General features: G+C 42.5%; 1 protein-coding gene and 1 long non-coding RNA gene across 2 annotated transcripts in view; one reads left to right on the forward strand and one right to left on the reverse strand.

The window, feature by feature from the left end:
• The window catches only part of LOC147692382 (cytochrome P450 2G1-like), a 691,661-nt gene that overhangs the window by 485,446 nt on the left and 186,117 nt on the right, over positions 1–20,098 (reverse strand). The window contains exon 4 of the mRNA XM_086938608.1: positions 14,761–14,921. Coding sequence (XP_086794734.1) covers positions 14,761–14,921 — 161 coding nt within the window. The remainder of the gene's footprint in view (positions 1–14,760; positions 14,922–20,098) is intronic.
• LOC147692383 (uncharacterized) overlaps positions 1–20,098 on the forward strand; it is a 228,443-nt gene that overhangs the window by 54,386 nt on the left and 153,959 nt on the right. The window lies entirely within an intron of this gene.

The raw sequence follows: 20,098 nt of genomic DNA on the forward strand, positions 1-20,098 counted from the left end.
CGTAAAAGTCTCACGAAGCTCCGTGGTTGCGAAGATGTTACGAAGCTCCGTGGTTGCGAAGATGTTTATAGTTGTTTCCTTGGTAACAAAATGGCCGCCGAAGACGTGATGTGTAGCGTACAACGTGATGATGCTGGTAAACAAAGGTTGAAGACAGCGGAGAGGCAGCTCGCAGTCACGGATCGAGGCAGGAATGACGCTGATAGAACATGGACATCGCATGAGTGAAACTTGAAAGATGCAAAGTCAGATATGTGGGCAGGTTTATCTGTAAATGTCGAAAACAACTTAAAACCTCCACAATGAAAGCATTAAAGAAATTTCGAAGCGTCAAATGAATTTCGAGCGTTTTCCTGGGTCAAAAAATTATGATGTATTGCAGGTAGAGCAGTAATAAATACAAATTTTCTTTTCCAAACGTTAAAGTTTCATGAGAGTGATAATGAAATTATGTAGATCTTTCCTCAGAAATGACAAGTAAACGAAACAGCCGCAGGTGCAATCAAGGCACAGTAATCATGAATTTGAAAGATTAACTGCCGCTGGTGCTATCAAAGCATAACATTTATAAAAGTTATAAATCCTTAAACACTCCGTACCTGTGCTGGTAAAATGACAGGAGGGTAGATTGGTTCTTTCCCTCGTCGCCAAAATATGTTGAAATTAAAACAGGAATCAAGTAGGATGAACTGTAGATTTAATATCCAGCACAGCATTAACAACTTCTCTGCTACAGGTCCAGATCAGAACTGCCCTCTAGCCTTTTACACCTTCTAGAATTCAGATCCCCATTTGAATCATAACATGGTGTGAAGGCAGGCATCTGAAGAACCTCATGATGTCATGCAAGCAGATATAAATAAATATGTAGGAGGCAAGATACAGAATGTAACACACTAGTAGAAAGAGCAAAGAGAATAGGAGAAAAGGTGGGGAACATAGAGGAAGTCACAAAGGCAAATGCTGTACTCATTAAGAAACTGGTAGGAAATAAGCAACCTCAGAATTCACCTGAAATTACTGTGGCCAAAATAGATGCGGCAGTGAAAACTATCTTAACTCAACCTATAGATCCCAAAATGCCATCTTCTAATACACAGGACCCAAAACCAAATAAAGGTCATATGGACTGCCGTTCCTAAAGTAGGGCAGATTAATAAAAGTACAGATCTAGATGGGAAAGGCACCAATCATGGCAGGGTAAACAGAAGTACTATTCGTATTGACTTACCGCCAGAGGCTGCGCCCTTTGTGAGTATTCTCTCGGGAGTGCCCGAGCTCCAAATTGGGAAAACTGAAGGACAACAAGAATTAAAAAACAAAGTAGCCTTCTGGCTAAGTAAAAATAGACCGCTTCCTCCTAACATCGATGGGAGAATTTTAAATGTCAGAAGGGTGGGGTGGATAGGACATATGACTAAGGATATAGCAGGAGACCTGGTCATAGTAAATTTTTGGGATAAGCGTGTAATCCCTAACCTCCGAAGCTGGCAACCTCAAATAGGAGATGGTTGCATAGTAACATGGGAATTATGTGATTTTTACCCTAGAGCACCATACATGTGCTCTGTAAGACCGCAAACAGAAAACATCCATTTTGTGGGCAGTACAGGCTTTGTCCCAAACACCTATAATTTACCAACATTCAATCGGTTTGATTTATTTTCAGGCCTTGAATCGGTGGATTGACTTTGCAGAGATATCTCTGCCGCTACTATGAAACATACCCAACAGGATAGTGAGAGAGATAAGGCAGATATGGAGGAATCAATGCCCTGTGAAGGGATGGCTGATTTAAATTTTGCATTCCCTTTCCCTGATTTAAATCATGTAGATCCTGTTCCCTTAGAGAGCCCTAATAACAAAGAGGGGGAATGCACTAAGAATAACTGTAATATCGAACTAGCGATGGTGGAAGACTGTGGAACACCTGGTAGTCTGGATGAAAAAATTGAAATGGGTGATGTGCCCATGGCAGACTCCCTAGTTGGTGGTACTGTGTCTACGACTGTAATTAGCACTACCAAAAAGAAGGAAACATGTAGCCTTATGTTTTGGAACGTGGCAGGCTTAAAAACGAAAATCAAAAACCCTATTTGGGAAACGATTGTAAATGGATATGATATTATGGGCCTACAGGAAACCTGGTTAACTGAGCCATAGCATATTAGCAGCTATAAAACCCTGTTTACACCTGCAGTGGGGGGAACGTATGGGAGAGCTAAGGGCGGCCTTATTGTGTATCTTTCCAACCAGCTGACAGAGTACAATTACCATTAAGAAATAGTTATTACCAGCTGGTAAAGATAGATATTAATAAGGTGGTCAGATTTATTATTATACATTTTTATAACAACATCCCAAATAGCGATATCACTATGATTATAAAAATACTGGGTGATGATTTAAAACATGAAATGGATACTAACAGTAAAGAAGTAAGAATTTTATGGGGGGGAGTTTAATTGTGTTCTTTGTAAACGGGGCCAACAAGGCATCTGTGGTCTCATGTTAGAACAGGACATTAGCCTTACTCATTTTGAGCATACCACATGTGGGGACCTACTAAATGAAATATTGTTTACCTATGATTTGGGATACGTAAACGAAATTGCTCAAACATTATCCCCTTTTGTCACGACTTTTATTGGTAGGGGAGCATCTTCCACAATAGATTTTATTATATCCCCTATTAGGCATTGTCGACAGATTAAGGGATCTAAGACCCTTGATGTGGTGTTGAGTGATCACCGGCCATTAACTGTGGAGATTGAAAACCCATTTCAGGACTTAAATAGTGAAGGGTCGTTTAGGCAGATAGTCCCAGATGTGATACTTGGGAGGCAAAATGGTACTCACTTAAATGGAGCAAATTGGCCTCTGACAAATTTCTGCACAAACTGGGGAAGAAATGCACTGAAAGCTTTATGATCTGTCTGGATGAGCACACAGACAGTAAGTGTATAATTGAACATTTTAATTTCATAGCATCCACTATCAAGGCTAGTCTTTGGGTGGAAATAAAGAATCAGGGAAAAGGTAATAGGAGATGGTTTGACTCTGCTTGCACAAAGGCACTCTCTGATCTCAAAAGTGCCCTACATGGGATTCCTCGTGACCGGTTACTGGTTAGAGGGTTAAGGAAAGTCTATAATGAGGCACTGAAAAACCGGAAAAAGGCAATCAAAAGGGAGGCTTGGAATTCCCTTTGTGAGGCTTCGCTATCTAAAGACCCCTCTGCTTTCTGGAAAGCGGTAAATGCCCCCTACCTTTATGATAACACAAAAGCTCGCATAGAAATAGCGATTGCTGAGGACGAATGGGTCGACCATTTTTCCAAACTCTATAGCTGCCGACACGAAACATATCAATCAGAGCCTGACACATCTAGGGAAAAAAGGGCTACGGACAGGAAATTGGTCGTAACCCTGGAGGAAGTTATGGTAAGTTTTAAAACAACTAAGGGCGGAAATGCTGCAGGCCTGGACGGGGGTCCAGCAGACCTGTTTAAACACAATCGTGAGCTTTGGGGGCCTATGTTGGTACAACTTTTTAACTCAGCTCTTATGAGGGGACTAAACGCATCATGGTTCACTTTGGTAATTGCGCCAATATTTAAGAAGGGAGATAGGCAAAATTGCGCATGCTATCGACCCATCTCCCTCCTCGATTCATCAATAAAGATCCTTGGTAGAGTTATTTTAGGGAAACTCCAAAACTGGGCAGAGGATAATGGGATAATCAGCGACCTGCAATATGGCTTTCAGAAGGGTGTAGGAACAGTTGAACAGGGCCTAAATTTATTTATTTTGCACCAAAAATACATTAGGGCTAAGGGGGAACGCATATACTTTACATTTGTCGACCTTACATCGGCATTTGATTGTGTTTCTCATAGCAAACTTTGGGCAATACTAGAAAACTTAGGGGTGGAAGAAACTATTATTTGTTTCCTAAGGGAACTATATTCAGGTGCCACAGCTTCTGTCCGTTACGGGAAGGATGTAGAATGCACTAGATGCTTTGGGATAGGCCGTGGGGTATGTCAAGGGTGTGTCTTGGCCCCTTTTCTATTCTTAGTCTATATAAATGACCTCGAACGCATCCTGCTGCAAGAGTGCAGGGATATGCCTATGGTAGCCAAAAGAGCGATCCCTGCACTCTTGTATGCAGACGATGCCGTCTTAATGGCACGGACGCCCCTTGCCCTACAGGGCTTGATAATATATTTTTATAACTTTATGTTAAACCTGGATCTAAAAATTAACTGCACAAAAACGTTCTCGATGAATTGTGGCATAGGTAGTAAGAAACAGAGAAAAACTATGTATATAAATGATAGCCCCTTGGATTCCACCCCTACCTTTCCTTATTTAGGTATCCTGTTCCATGAGACCGGCACATCGGCAAATGCGGTTAAAGCGAGAACCCTTTTGTTCTCAAAAACAATAATGGCCCTAAAAAATGTTATTAAAAAAATGGGGAAGAAACCGATCAGGGAAATTTTAACTATCTATAATGCTACTTGTATATCAGTTGCCCTTTACGGGTCAGGTCTCTGGGGATATGCCAACATAAAAACAATCCAAATAGTGGAAAATATGTTTTTAAGGCACATCTTAGCTTTACCTGAGAGTGTCTCGACTCATATTTGTCACTTAGAACTTGGGCTGCCGTATATTGCAGATACAATCAAAATTCAGCCCATTCTTACTTGGCACAGGGCCTGGACAACAAACGAGTGCATATTGAACTGCGCTATTCTTAGGGATGTTTTTAACCTAGAAAATGCGAGTAGGATCAAATGGCTTGATTATGTTAAACGTTTCCTTGTTGAAATTGATTGCCAAAAATATTATGATGATCCACTCACAATGGTTAACACACCTAGGAAATTACTGAAAAAACAATGTATGGAACACCTCAAAGAGAAAAGAGTAAAAGAAGAGGTAAAGAAAGACTGTTTCCTTACATCAACTGATATTAACTGGGGACAAACTACAGCCATATCTAACTTTAGATATGACTAATTATGAGAGGTTTGTCCTAACACGTTTTAGATTTAATATTCTTTTTAGACTTTTGACTTTCCCTCTTATTAACTCTTGGTCCCACGATTTAATCATGTGCCCATGTGACAATTCCTCAACCCAATCTGATATTCATGTTTTATTCTTTTGCAAATTTTATATACTGCCTTGCAGGAAATTTATCATCCCAATCCTAAAGAAAATGAATTTTAATCGATGCTGCCCAGCGTTTTTAGAATTGCAGAGATTAGACACAGTATTAACTGTTGCAACTGTCTCAGAATTTAAAAAAAAAGTATTTATAATACGGAAATCAATTTGTATGGATGAATTTTAATTGCCCTTTTGTATGGAAAACTGCTTTTTATAGGGAACTTTGTGTAATACTTCTTTGTAAATGAAATTTCATGTTGTATGCTTTTATGGTTATGGCTAATTAACCGAATAAAGTACATTGATATAGGCAGATTATAGCATGAATCAAACCCATCAAGGTAACAAGACTTTGCCACAAACTATAATTGGCATACAGTTAATGGTAATGTTAATGTTAATGTTAATGTTAATGTTAAGAATGTCTTGTAAAGCGCACGTACACCGGGCGGTTTCGTGGCGCTGTCAGAAAGGAGTCAGAACATCAACCGTTTACAAGGAGATTGTCATATGTAGGCTTGCTCAAACAGCCAGGTCTTAAGGATTTTTCGAAATTTCAAGAGATCCGGGCAAACTCGGATTTCCAGAGGTAGCTAGTTCCAGATCCTGGGGGCAAGGATAGCGAATCTGCAACCTCCAAGGCGCGTCCGCCTGAAGGTGGGAATGTGGAGGAGTGAAAGGTGTGCCGAGCGTAGATTACGGGAGGGGGAATGCCTAATTATCAAATTGTCGACAAATGTAGGGCTTTTATTGTGCAGGAAATTAAAAATCAGACAACCAATTTTAAAGATGCAGCGTTAGGGGATAGGGAGCCAATGTAGCCTCTTTAGTAGCGGGGAGGCAGGTTGCCACTAGGTTGTTGTAATATCAATCTGGCCACGTGATTCTGAACCATTTGAAGCCGCTTTTACAAATAGAGAGGCAAGCCCAGATAGGTGGCATTAGCGTAGTCCAGATGAGATAGGACAGTAGCCATCACCACCTGAACGAGGGCTACCTGTGTATGGAAGCAGCGGATCTTCCTAATTTTCCGTAGATGGAAAAAACACTTAGAGACGACAAGACCCACTTGAGATTTCAGTGAGAGGTCGCTACTAAGCATTACTCAGAGCGTTTTTGCCAAAGAAGAGGGGAGAGGTGGGCAGCCCAATTCAGGGGGCCAATAATGCGGGCCCCAGAACTTGTCGCTGTCTCCTGTGAGAACGAGCTTTGTCTTTCCAGGGTTTAACTTCAGATGGTTTTGGTCCATCCAGAGTTGAATGAATCTCATTGTGGCCTGGAAGTCGGTAATTGAACTGTCAGAGTTGTCCATTGAAAAGGCAAGTTGAAGGTCATCTGCTTAGTTATACACAGTCACCTTTTTGTCTTTAAGGGCTTGTATCAAAGGAAGAATGTAGAGGTTGAACAGGTGAGGGGATTAGGAGGAGCTCTGCGGGACACCGCAGGTAATTCTCTGCGTGGTGGCCCGCATGTTGTTTAAGCGGACTGCCTGCGACCTGTTCTTCAGGAAGGAGCTTATCCAGCTGGCGGTGGTGCCCTGGATCACAGCTTGTCCAACCCGGTCGACCAAGATGGTGTAGTCGACCGTGTCGAACGCAGCAGAGAGATCCAAGAGTATCAAGGCCTGAGGGGAGCCGCGGTCTGCACCCTCCCGAAGAGGGTCCAGTACCGCCAGGATAACTGATTCCATTGAATGGGCGGGCCGAAAGCCCACCTGATGTGGCTCTAGATAATTGGATTCTTCCAGAAAGTTGGAGAGGCATCTGGCAACGTGTGCCTCTAAGACTTTCACTAAAAAGGGTAGGAGGGAAATAGGGTGATAATTGGACATACAGGAAGGGTCAGCACCAAGTTTTTTCAGAAGAGGCACCACTGTTGCCTCTTTGAAGGCTGTGGGAACACGGCCCAATGCAAGAGAGTCATTGAGGAGGGTAAGAGCCGGTTCGGGGAGAGTAGCAAAACAGTTTTTTAGTATATGGGGGGGGGGCAGCAGTCAGTGGGGGCTCCTGATTTAACTTTAACTAAGAGCTCCAAAAATGTTTCCAAGCTTATTGATGGGAAGTTATTAATTATGAATTTATTTTTGTATGTGGTGTGGGAAGCAGTAATAAGATGTTTAGGGATACTATCTTTGATGGTCGAAATGTTGTCGATTAAGTAACAGTTCAGTGAGTCGCACAGAGCCTGAGTGGGGGTGACCTTAGGGAGAACTCTAGCCGGGTTGCACAGTTCATTCATGATGGAGAAAATCCCCTTGGACCTCTTTTTGGTATTAAGGATGCGTGATGAAAAGTGAGTAGACTTGGCTAGGAGAATAGATTTCATATATTTCTTGCCTGCTGTTATGTACTGAAGCTTTAATTCTGGGGCGTAATCATGCCGCCACTGCCGTTCAAGTCGACGAACAATCAGTTTCTGAGCTTTAAGTTCGGACGAGAGCCATCTCTGGGCGTCTAAACGGCGAGCTAGTTTAACTTTTTAAAGAGGGGCGTGTGTATTGCTGGCAGCAAGTAGCCAGCTAGAAAGATTAGCTTCGGATACATTAATGTCAGCGTGAGGTGAAGGGGCGGATCTAGTCAGAGTATCCATGAATTCCTTTTTATCTAAGGTATTCCATTTCCTAGCAAGGCCGCCAGTAACCGTCCGGATTTTTCTGGTGGAGGTAAGAGCTAGTGTGAATTTAATAAGATAGTGGTCGAACCATGTACAGGGGGACATGGTGGCGGTCGTTATTGTCAAATTATTGGACTATATTTGATCACGAATATGGCCTCTTTGGTGGGTAGGCAAAGAGACCCATTGAGTAAGATTCAGATTGGTGAGGAGATCAGTCAGTTCCGAGGAATGGGAGCATTCATGGGGGTCATTGAACCAGTAGTTAAGATCGCCCACAAGAAGAACTTTGACATGATCAATGACGAGATTGGCGATCTGTTTGCTCAAGGATGGGGGAAACGATGGCATGTAGTGCGGTGGCGGATAGACAAGTACACAGACAAATGAATCGGCAGTGGATTCAAATTTGATTACGAGGTTCTCTGTCTCCGGGAGATTGAGGCATGTCAGGGAGTTGAATTTAAGTTTGTCATGGATAATTGCAGCGACTCCTCCTGCTTTCCCAGGGGGGCGGTCAGCCTGGATGATATAGTAATCTGCTGGTAATGCAACCAGGAATGGATACGAAATAAAAGTGTGTGAGGTAATGTAGGTAAATAAAGATAAAAAAGGTGGGAAATAAGTCAGCAGTAGTCTTGGAGTCAACAGCTAGAAAGATAGTCTCCATAGGAAAATTAGTATGAGGGGTAATAGCCCCATTCAAATGATGTAGCACGAGAGGGGCTTGAAAGTAAGGCATGGGGAGAGCAATACATATTGGTAAATTCTCTCATAGGAAGACTTCCTGTTGGCAGTGAATTATAATTGTAACATGCCTGGAAGCATATTTGTAACATCAGAACTTTGTATTCTTTCTGGATATGGCATAGGAGGGATTTATTATGAATTTCCATACCTTGGGTGCACTTCATCGGAGTAGACAAGTAGAATGTATTTTGTGTGTCTGCATACATCAGATACTTACCGGGTAGGAACCCTACTCATTGTGCCCACATTCCTATGGATCAGTGACATGAACCACCAAGCAAGGCAGATGTAGTTATTCGAGCTCCAAAGCCAGATTTCTGGTTGTTGGCTTTCTTCCAATAGGGGACAGCCCGGGCAAGACTCACAATAGAGTGTCTGTATTAAGGATGATTTGCCTGCTGGATGAAAGGGATTACTGGACTGCATCCTCCAGAGTAGAAGCCTGGCATGTGCAGTCATAAGGACTACTACCTAGTTAGTAGGATCTGAGCAAGGGGTCTGAGTTCTAATCCTCCTGAAGTAGCTGTAACAGCTTTGACCCAGGTGGCTAGCTCGCTATGGAAAAGGGTGTTGGAAGTGTGCATGGAAGGATGAATTATAACACTCAATAATCCCTGTCCAGTTATTGCAGTACTTTATTATTGACATCTCTTTTTCAGTTATTATCAGTGTTTTTCCTGGCTGATGCTGATAATCTTTACTTAAGTCAGTGGTGATATTTGTTTTTTATTACATTTATCTGTACCATTAGATAATTTTTTATCTAATCTGCGGGATTCCTCTTCGGTTTATAAACCTTTTACCTGCAGGGCCAGAGTTCTATATATGTTAGATCCCACTCCGGTACAATAACATGTCCTGTGTGTAAAAAGGAACCCAATTATGAAGTTTGCTACCACTGGTGGGTGAGAGTTCTCTGTCATTAGAAATGACTTCTGTAAATTCCTCACTTTGGTTCACTGCACCTTTGTTGTTTAGCATTTCTTTCTACAACAAATTGACACGCCATGCTGCAGAGAGCTAATTGTGTTATATGGCAGTAGCCATCACATCAGCATGGCTGGGACTGCAAATATAGTCTATATTAGCAGAAATCCTAGAGAAATTCAGGAAAATTATTTCATTCTTAAAAATCTCTGCTGTACCCTATTTTACATAAAATGTGATAACAAAAGCTACCAATGCACAACAGAGGGCTCTGTGCACCCTGATAAAGCAGAAGGGTTATTTATTCACTGCTTGTTCAGGGTGTTCATGAGTTACTAAGATCTTGAGTTGGGTTTCTAAAAGTATCTCAATGAAACAGGTACAGTCTGTGACTTCATTCACACATTGGGGGCACCAGCCACGTGCTGATGTTGGCTAAGGAATTAGCTGGTGCAGGGCCATATTTGTGTTACACCCATAAGACTAATGTCAGGTTGTTCCTGGTGCAGCTGAGGAACACTAGTCAAATCCATGCTACCTTTCCCTCCAAATACACACAGGTCATTGTTATCCTCTGAGCAGTGAGTGTGATGCCTCACAAATGCTTGCATCCAGTTAGATCCCTGGATACCTTTAGCTTTGATTACATTATTTCAGTCAGCGATAAATAACAGTGTTTTATTTGTTCTCTGTGCTTTGGTCAAGATTAATGAATATTCCAGGTTTGAAAAAATAGCTCAGTGACTTATGAGTCAAATTGAATGCTATCAACCATACTCTTCTGCTTACCCAGCCCAAACACTGTGATCTCACATAGAATATTTTATCATGGTTTCATAAACTTTTGCCCAATAGTATACAAACTATAGCCTCTGTCCTTTAATGAGCCCAGGAATCATGCATGTTTCTTAGAAATTTTCAACCACTTACTCATCTTATATTGTCTCTAGGCTGACACTTTCATCTGTAAGCCAACAAAAGGTTTTCCAAATACAAATGCAGAGAACCGATTTTCTCAACCTCTCAATCTGAAATTGAGTGCTGACAGTGAATCAATCACTCAATCAACCAATCAATCAGGATTTGTAAAGCGCAGCTATTCATCAAATAGGGTATCCAGGTTCTTGCAGGTCCCGGAGGCTTATTCTAACAACCTGCTATTAGGGCCATTCGAAATTCCAGAAGTGTGATGATGGCCCGGTGGTGTGGGGAAGCTGTTTCAAGTCTTTGCTGTGATGTGGGAGAAGGAGCGTCCTCTACTTCTGCTTTGGTATATATGGAAAGAATGAGCAAGTGAAAGGGAGGTAGATCGTAGTCTTCCCAATGGTTTATGGAATGTCAGGCGGTGATTAATGTAGGAGGGTTCTTGGTTTTGTAGAGCCGTGTGTGCGAGTCAGCAGCGTGAATTAACATCTCTTCTGTGCTGGGAGCTAGTGGAGTTTCTTGGCATGGGTGTGATGTGAGTTCATCGGGGAAGGCTGAAGACGAGTCTTGCTGCTGTGTTCTGTATGGTTGAAGTCTCTGTAGAAGGTGTGTGGCAATTCCTACATAGAGGTAACTGCCATTGTCCAGTCGGCTGGTAATAAGTACTTGTGTTGCAATACGTCTTGTGTATAGGGGTAGCCAATTAAAGATCTTACATACCATGCGCAGAGTGAGGGAGCAGGCAGAGGAGATGGCGTTGATCTGTGATTTCATGGTAAGCTTGTTGTCCATGGTTATTTTAAGGTTTCTGGCATAGTTGAAGGAAGTGGGTGTGGGTCCTAGGTCTGATGGCCAACAGGAGTTGTTCCAAGTGTTGCTGTTGTTACCAAATATCAGTACTTCTGCCTTGTCTGTGTTCAGTTTCAGGCAGTTCTTCTTCATCCAGTCAGTGACATTTGTCATGCATCTGTGGAAGCTGGTTTTGGTGGTGGTGGAGTCATCAGTAAGTGAGAGGATGAGTTAAGTATTGTCTGCGTAGGAATTATGTTGAAACAATGGAATATGACGATGTTGGCCAGTGGGCTCATATATGCGTTGAAGAGAGATGGCTGAGGGATAAGCCCTGGGGGTCAACACAGGTGATCTCCTTGGGTTCAGAGGTGAAAGGTGAGAGATGGATCCTCTGGGTTCTTCCGGTGAGGAAGAAGATGATTCATCTAAGTGCATCCCCTTGGATGCCGATGTTGTGGAGCCTTACGATCAGAACTTAGTGGGAAATGGTATCGAAGGTTGCCGAGAGGTCAAGGTGAATCAACGCTGCTGTTTCTCCCCAGTTGAGGGGGTGGTTTGGGATGTCATCAGTGGCTGCGATAGGGCATTTTTTGTGCAGTGAATGCTGCAGAAGCCAGATTGGGAGGCGTTACGTAGCTGGTCCTTCTCCAGGAGTGTCATGAGTTGATTGTTGATGATCTTTTCCAGTACCTCCACTGGGAATGGGAGCAGGGATATTGGCTAGTAGTATTTGAGTTTGATGGGGTTGGCAGAGGTTTTTTTAAGTAGTGGTTTGACTTTGACGTGTTTCTAGGTGTCGGAAAATGTTGCAGTGGTGATAAAAATGTTGAGCAGGGCCGTGAGTTCCTGGCTTATCCTTTGGTTTCTGAGGTTGAAGATATGGTACGGGCATTGGTGTGTAGGAGCTTCCGATTGGATGGGTTTCATGGTGTAGGCGCTGTCCTGGGTGAAGAGGATGTTCTAGGTGGTCAGTGTGTCGTTTGTGTCAGTTATGGTGTTTGCAGTGGTGGCATGCCTGTCAAGGAAGTCTGTAGGTGTGGGTTGGGGTTCGAAGTTTCTGTATATTGCTGTGATTTTGTCGTGGAAGCACTGGGCAAGTTTGTCACACAGCTCCTGTGAGGGTTTCACTGGCAGCCGGATTGGAGAATTCCTTAACAATGTTGAAAAGTTACTTGGTGTTGTTGGCACTGGTCTGGATGCATGCAGTAAGGGCTGTCTTCTTTGTTGCCCTCAGCAGGTGGTTGTAGAGGTTGAGGGAGGTCTTGAAGGCTGTTCTGTCGGAAGTGTCCTTGGTGGTGCACCATCTCCTCTCTAACTGTTTGCTGTCTTGTTTCACTGTTCTGAGTTCTTAGTGTACCAGCTGTTGTCTTTGGAGGATTTTCCCTGAATGTTGCTCTTGATGGGGATGATGCTGTCTGCACAATTAGTGATCCAGGTGTTGAAGTTTTTTACTTATGGTTTGAGGTTGATGGCGGTATGAGGGTTGGAGGTGTTAATGGCATTCGCCCTGCTGGTCTCTAAGATGTAGTTCCACCGCTGATGGGGGAGGAATTGGTCATCTTGGGGTGGCAGTGTAGGAGCTGGAGATGCTGAAGTGGATGATGAAGTGATCGGTCCATGTGAGTTCTGTGAGCTTGCTATATTTGACACGATTCCTGGAGGTGAAAATCGGGTCCAATGTGTGTTTCATAGTGTGTGAATGGTCATTGACAATGTGGGTCAATCAGAGGCTGCTGATACTGCAGAGGAAGTGTGCAGTGCTTTTGTCATTGGCGTCATCAATGTATAAATTTATGTCACCAAGGAAGATGTAGTCCTTGGAGTCTAAGGCTGGGAGCACACTGAAGTCTACAATGGTGTTGCAGAAGCTAGAGCGTGGACCTGGATTAGGTATGTGAGGGTGCCTTTGATAGTTGTCTTGTCATCCACGTGGAGCTTAAAGTTGACATGTTCCGTGAGGGTGGTGGTGTTGTCGTGGTGGTGGTACACTGTATGGTCTCTTTGTGGATGAGGGCTGTTTCTCCTCTAGGCTTCTTAATGCGGTCCTGGTGAGTTATTTTATATCCATCGGTGATCGCAGTGGCAATGTCTGGAATGTATGTGGGTTTGAGCTAAATCTCAGTGAGGAAGACGATGTTGGGTGCGAGGGTGGCGATGAGGTCCCATAATTCAGTGGAATGCTTGCATAATGGCCGTGTGTTGAGAAGGGCGCATGCAACTTGATGTTCTTGTTCAGGTTGTGTCTGTGGTATGTTCGGGGTGGGGCTAGTCTATGGGCTGATGTGTTACTGGTGCAGGTGAAAGCTCCCACCATGGAATGTGGGTCAACACTGTAGCAGTGTTTCTTGCAGCATCCAGGGTCAAGGGTGTAAAACTCAGATATAGTTTGTCTTCAGGGGAGGAAAGGCCAGGGGTCATGGCACTGGGCATGGTCCAAGCGCAGACAGGTTTGCCTTTGGCTCTTCTTAGGCACACCAGCGCTTTGGTTACGATGTGGCCTGTATTAAGTAGGTCTTGGGGTGGGTGGGGCTTTGTTGATGGGAAGAACAATGAGTGGGAAAACCTGGTTGGGAAAACGACAGCGGGAAAACCCGGGCAACTGCTGTGTCACTGGATCAGTCTTCAACAAGCAGGAACTGGAGGCCACAGGCAAGTGGCAAGCTAGGTGACCAGGTGCTTACTGATGTGGTAGCACTGCGGCCTGCATTAATTAGGTCCTGGAGTGGGCAGGGCTTTTGTTTACAGGAAGAACGTTGAGTGAGAAAAAACAGTTGGGACTAGATTAATAGGAAATGGCTTAAATCAGCTTCTTACAAGACAGAAGTTTGAATAGTCTGAGGAGGCATGGAGTTCTGAAACAACACTTTGTGAGCTAATGAGTATGGTGGCTCTCCAAGGCCTATCTGGATGAAATTCATGGTTTTTGTTTTGATTTTCAACTTGTTTGCAAGTCTCAGATCATGTCCTCTGTTTTGTTTTACTATCCTAGAGTAATGAGTAAAATTCCTCCTGGGATTAAATACACCTGCATTTAATCCCAATTGCTTACAAATGTTCTACAGCAGTGATCTTAATCTAGGCCAGTGAAACAAATCACTCACCAGCTGTGCAGAAATTCATAGCCTTGTGGGCAGCATGACTTTCATTCCTTTCAGATTTTCTCCTGATCCCCCAATACGGCTTTTTTTTTTATTTATGTGCATGCTGGTTGATTTTTTAGATCAAACGTCAAGTTAGCTGCTCTGTTTTTGGGAAAGCTCTACCATTCTGTTCTAGAACACTTGCCCCTTTTCTTCCTCTGTAGCAAATAGTGTCTCTTGTCCTTAATCTTCTTGTCATTTCATTAATTGAAGAAGAAACAGTGTTAGAGCCATTCTGATCCTGACACCATTCATATTGTACTCCCAATGATTTTACAGACAATGTCAGACTTATACTCTTTCTCAAAATATCAATGATCTTTTCTCACCTTTTACTGTTACACCTGCTATAGATTCACTGTGGCTTATTTGTTGTTAACTCTCTTTACAATATGTAATGTAACAAAACACTGAAAACAGCAGACTGTTACCTGTCCCCAAAAGGAGCTCATGATGTGGAAGCCTTCTCTCAAGGTATTGAGAATTGTATTGAATACCTTATCCTCATAGTTGAATCGCTCCCCCACAGTGATATGGAGGATAACATTACCAGATGCAAGGATGAGAAGAGGAGGTGTACCGATGGGAGTTCCTGATAAAAAATAAAAGAAATGTTCATTAGTTATCCAAGAAAAATAACTTTAATATTACATTAGCACTAGACATTTGAGACACTATAAAAGAAAAATCCCAAAGAGTAAAGTCATGAGATCATGGAATATGTAGGTGTTTGGTAGTATCCACATTTCAAACTACAGTGGGACTTTGGGACTTATTTAGAGTTTGCCAGACATGGTACACTGCACAAACATGGTGCAGTACCCTGTCTGTTAAACTAATGGTATGCATATTTTAATTACAGTAGCACAGACCGTTATTGTTTCTGGCAGTGATGCCCTTGCTGGTTCAAATGGCAGAAACCTTACACGGATGGCCAACAAAAGTAGGGTCATCGTAGTAAGTACCTGTGTGGTCTTGGGCTCATTGGTTGATTGTTATGTTCTATTAGAGAATGCTGTTAACCAGTGTAATTATGTAAGTTGTGGAATGTTGCTCATTTGGAGCTGATCTCCTGGGCCCTTTATACTTGTAGCTATGTACTCTTAGCCTGTATTCACTAGGCTCAACAAAAACTACTCTACTGCTTAGACATCGTGTCTTCATAGATTGGCGATGAGATGGTTCACTGTATATACAATTGGAGGTATTCAGGACTTATTTGAAGGTACTGTGCTGTAATTGGTTGGGCCCAGGGATCATTTTAAGTAAAATCACCGGACTTGAGGTGCTGGGGTGTCTAGTTCCTATGCGGGAAACTGGTTTTGTGGTATTTGTAATTATTGTTCAGTTATCGCTCATTTGTGGTTCAGTTTCCTGTGATTACCGCTGGGAATTGGAGGAGGAACACGAGCGCAGGAGCGCTCAGCAGTGTAAAGAAAGGTGTGAGAGAGATCAATTAAGTTTCTCTTCTTTTGTGCGCACCGCGCTTGAAGAGCCTTTTGATTATCAGCAGCGCACAAAGTGTTATGTGCACACTGTGCTCGAGGATCTGTAAGCACGTTCGGAAGGCTCATGTGGCTGCAGCACTTTCAGGACACACTAGTGTGATTGAAAGCTCTATTCTTTTTTTTAACTTTTTTATTATCAGCACAAAATGGAAACATAGTAAAGAAATCACAGGTAAATCAACTATGTCTTAAGGAAAACAAGTACAGTGTGGAAGAAAACAATTTCTACCAATACAGTGTAAACACAGAAGAAAAACATGCCACATTAGAGATTCAAAGTTTTTACATTTCAGATGAGCCAGAAAAAAGAAAAAAAAAAGATTTTTTAAATAAAATTACCCCAAATTTTTTCAAATTTAAGTAAAGACCTAGGGGCATATTATCAAGCCTGTGCGCTAAAATTATCGCCGCTTTATCGGCCGAAAACGGCCGATAAAGCGGCGATAATGGGCTTGATAATATGCTCAATGGAATTCCAATCGAAGCACATGTTAGATGTGAAGACATCTAACATGGGCTTCGATTGGAATTCCACAGAGCATATTATCAAGCCCATTATCGCCGCTTTATCGGCCGTTTTCGGCCGATAAAGCGGCGATAATTTTAGCGCACAGGCTTGATAATATGCCCCCTAGTACCTCTAAGTCGAGCCAAAGCTGCCTCCATGCCATGAATTTCATTGACCAAAGACCACCACTCCATAACATGAGCCGATTGTGGTGAAATCCAGGCACGAGCAATGGTGAGTTTGGCACAAGATAATAAAATAGTGATTAAAGCCTGTTGAGGTAAAGTAGTATCCTGCACATCTAAAAGTACAGTTAAAGCAGAAAGTAAAGGTGGCCTAGCCATTTTCATTTTCAAATCCTTATTCAAGGCAGACCAAAACTCATTTAAGAACGGGCAAGAAAATAGCCTATGTTCTATGTTAACACCCACAGTATCGCATTTAGGACACATAGGGACAGATTAGGATTGCGGTTTTTCCGCATCCTCTGGGCCGGCGGAAGCCACCGCCGGCCCGGAGGATGCGGAAAAACCGCAGCGGAACCACCAAAGACCCACCGCCACATTAGGATGGCTGGTGGGTCCTAGTTTCTGTCTGCAGCTTTTCTGCCGCAGTTGGCTTACAACTGCGGCGGAAAAGCCCTAATATGGTGGCGGTGTCTCTCAGACACCGCCACCCATATTAGGATGCCCAATCAGAAATGCTTTTCCACGGCGGGTTTCCCGCCGTGGAAAAGCATACGGAGCTTCACTGCGGGGGCCCGTTGTGGGCCCCCTGGGTGAAGGGGGGGTGGGGGGTGCACATGGGGGGTACCAATGGTACCCCCTGCATTTGTATGCAGTAATCGGCAGGCACCGCGTGGTGCCTGCCGCTTTCTGCATACAAATGCAATGTATGCATTTTTAACATTGCGGCGGATGCAGCTTGAAGCCGCACCCGCCACAATGTTAAAAATAGAGGATGTGACCCTCAGGGTGGCGGTCACATCCTAATTGGACAGGAGGGAACTCCGCAGGCAATGCGGAGGTTCCCTCCTCCTCGATGGTCGCGGACGGACTCAAGTCCGTCCGCGATCATAATGAGCCCCTTAGTACAATCATTATATAAAGCATTTGGAGACCATTTAAGAATCACTTCAGGGGTATAGTATAACAGACAAGAAGTTTTAAATTGTTGCAATCTTAAACTCGCCGATTGTATCAAATTATTAATTTTAGAAAGAGAATGAGCTATCTGATCTGAGTGTATCGTCAATCCAAGTTTAGAGCTCCACTTCGCTAATTTAAAACAGTCTTGCCTTTTATAAGACAGTAAACAATTATATCCTGCACTTATTAATGATTTCGTTTTAGACGAGTAGAAGCAGTCCCAGATATCAGAATCTGAAATCTTCAAGACTTTTATCCGGCGTATCAGATAGTCATGTATTTGGATATACTTGAACCTCATAGCCTCAGTCAAATTACATAAGTTTTTAAGTGCTAAAAAATCTAGAAAGCCATTAGAGCCATAAAGGTACCCTAATGTTACGATTCCGTGAGTAAACCATTCCTTAGCCCGACCATCAGTAAATATCCTGGGAAGTCCCGGATTTCCCCACAAGCATAATTTTGAATGGAAAACAAAAGAGCAAAATGCTGAACCAGATCTTAGCGGTATCCCTAGCGGTCTTAAATTTAACCCTTTTGTAGTAGTTTGGGTCGTTCAATCTTAACAAAAACATTCTAGCATCTGACTTAAACATAATGGTATGATAGAAAAATTGCAAATCAGAATTGAGCAGGGAACGAAGGCGGCCAATGAAAGTAGCCCAAAAGTACAGTTTAAAATCTGGAAAATTAAGTCCACCTGTATCTAAAGGTCCTTTAAGTGCTGACAGGGATCTACGGACCTTCCCGTATCCCCAGATAAAGCTACTCAAAATTCCATCAAGCTTCTCAAAAAAAATATTATTAAGTGCCAGTGGAATGAAACGGAATAAATAAAGAAATTTCGGCAAAATTTTCATTTTAATCAAATTAATTCTACTAATATTGTTTAAAGGGAGTTTATGCCATTTTTTTTAATAACAGCTCGGTTGATTTTAAAAGCGCATCATAATTTATAGGGATTATATCACTGATTTTAGATGAGATTTTAACCCCTAAGTAATTAGCGACCCTGCAGATCCCTGGGACGACACCCAAGGGATTGTAATTAACCACTATCTGAGTTTTATTCACGTTTAGCTTGTAGCCAGAGACATTTCCAAACCTTTTAGCCTCGACCATTATGCCCTCCAATGCAGTTGCGATATTGGTAGAATATATCGCAATATCGTCCGCATATGCGGTTATTTTTAAGCAATGAAGCCCGGACCGAAATGGAGCTATCCTGGACTGTGCCTGAAGTGCAGAGAGAAATGGCTCCATTGACAGGGCAAAGAGCAGGGGTGACAGCGGGCACCCCTGCCGAGTGCCCTGAGAGATCATAAAAGTGGCAGATGACAAGCCAGCATTGCTAATTTTAGCCAAAGGTTTGTCATATAGTGCCCGAAACCAACTAAAGATTTTACCCCTAAAACCTATAAAGGACATCACGGACCAGAGATAATCCCACCCCACTTGGTCGAAAGCTTTTTCAGCATCTAATAAGATCATACCGAGTGGGGTGGATTCCGTCTCTGCCATATCAAAAACCGTAATAGCTGTGTTAATGGGGGTCGTTGTATCCCTGCCCACTACAAATCCGAGTTGTTGCACATATACAATCTTAGGGATAATTGGGGCCAACCTATTTGCCAAAATCTTGGCAAGAACCTTGGCATCAGTATTAATCAAAGAAATGGGTCTGTACGACCCACATTCATCTGCTGGTTTATCTTTTTAAAAAAAAAAAACATTTTTGCGATATTCCAAGATTTTGGTGCTTTCCGGGTTACCCCTATAGATTGGATTACTAAAAGAAAAAGTGAAATTACTTCCTCAATACAAATGTTATAACCACCGGGATAGTATCTTCCCCGGTGCTTTTCCCATGGGTAGAGATGGGTCTTATCTCTAACTCCGTAATCTCCTCCGATAAATGTTCTAGACCAGGTAAGTTAGATTTTTCCTTGATATTATTCTCCAGATACTCTAAATTGTCTGATGCAGGGGGGTGATTCTCCGGAGTATACAAGGTATTATAATACTCCGCGAATTGCGCCAAAATCTGTGCCGGGTGGTTGTACATGGCTTGATTGAAAGCTCTATTCTGCAGTCTCGGCAGAACATGGTATGAGATAAACATCTCTCTCTGCCTGACAGTATCGGCAATAATGAAAATTTGTATAGTTTCCTGCATGGACTAGAGTGACATCCAGCATTGCTTCAAGATCAGCGCCATATTTGGGACTTCCAAGATCATTACAGATTTGGATGTGTCAACATCGATTGCCACATTTATTTTTTGAGGATCTACATGTGCAAATTAATACTTATTAACTGCAATTGACACATCAAATCATCAATTTTGGACGTGTCAACAGTGATTGACATGCTACTTCAATTTTTTCAGTATGATTTACACTTATTCAAAGAAGTGGATACAATATAAAAGAACATTAGCATTGATATGTTTTAAAAACAATGTATATGCTAAGTTTCTTAGTTTATTTACAGAGGGTATACATCGTTAAGAATTGTTACTGTCCACAATTTCTTTGTGTTTTTTTTCTCTGTTTCTTTCCTTTTTAAATTCTTTTGTTATGTTTCTATTTTATATTCAATCGTA

The sequence above is a fragment of the Lissotriton vulgaris genome, chromosome 9 (genome assembly GCF_964263255.1).
Source record: "Lissotriton vulgaris chromosome 9, aLisVul1.2, whole genome shotgun sequence".
NCBI classification, from domain to species: domain Eukaryota; kingdom Metazoa; phylum Chordata; class Amphibia; order Caudata; family Salamandridae; genus Lissotriton; species Lissotriton vulgaris.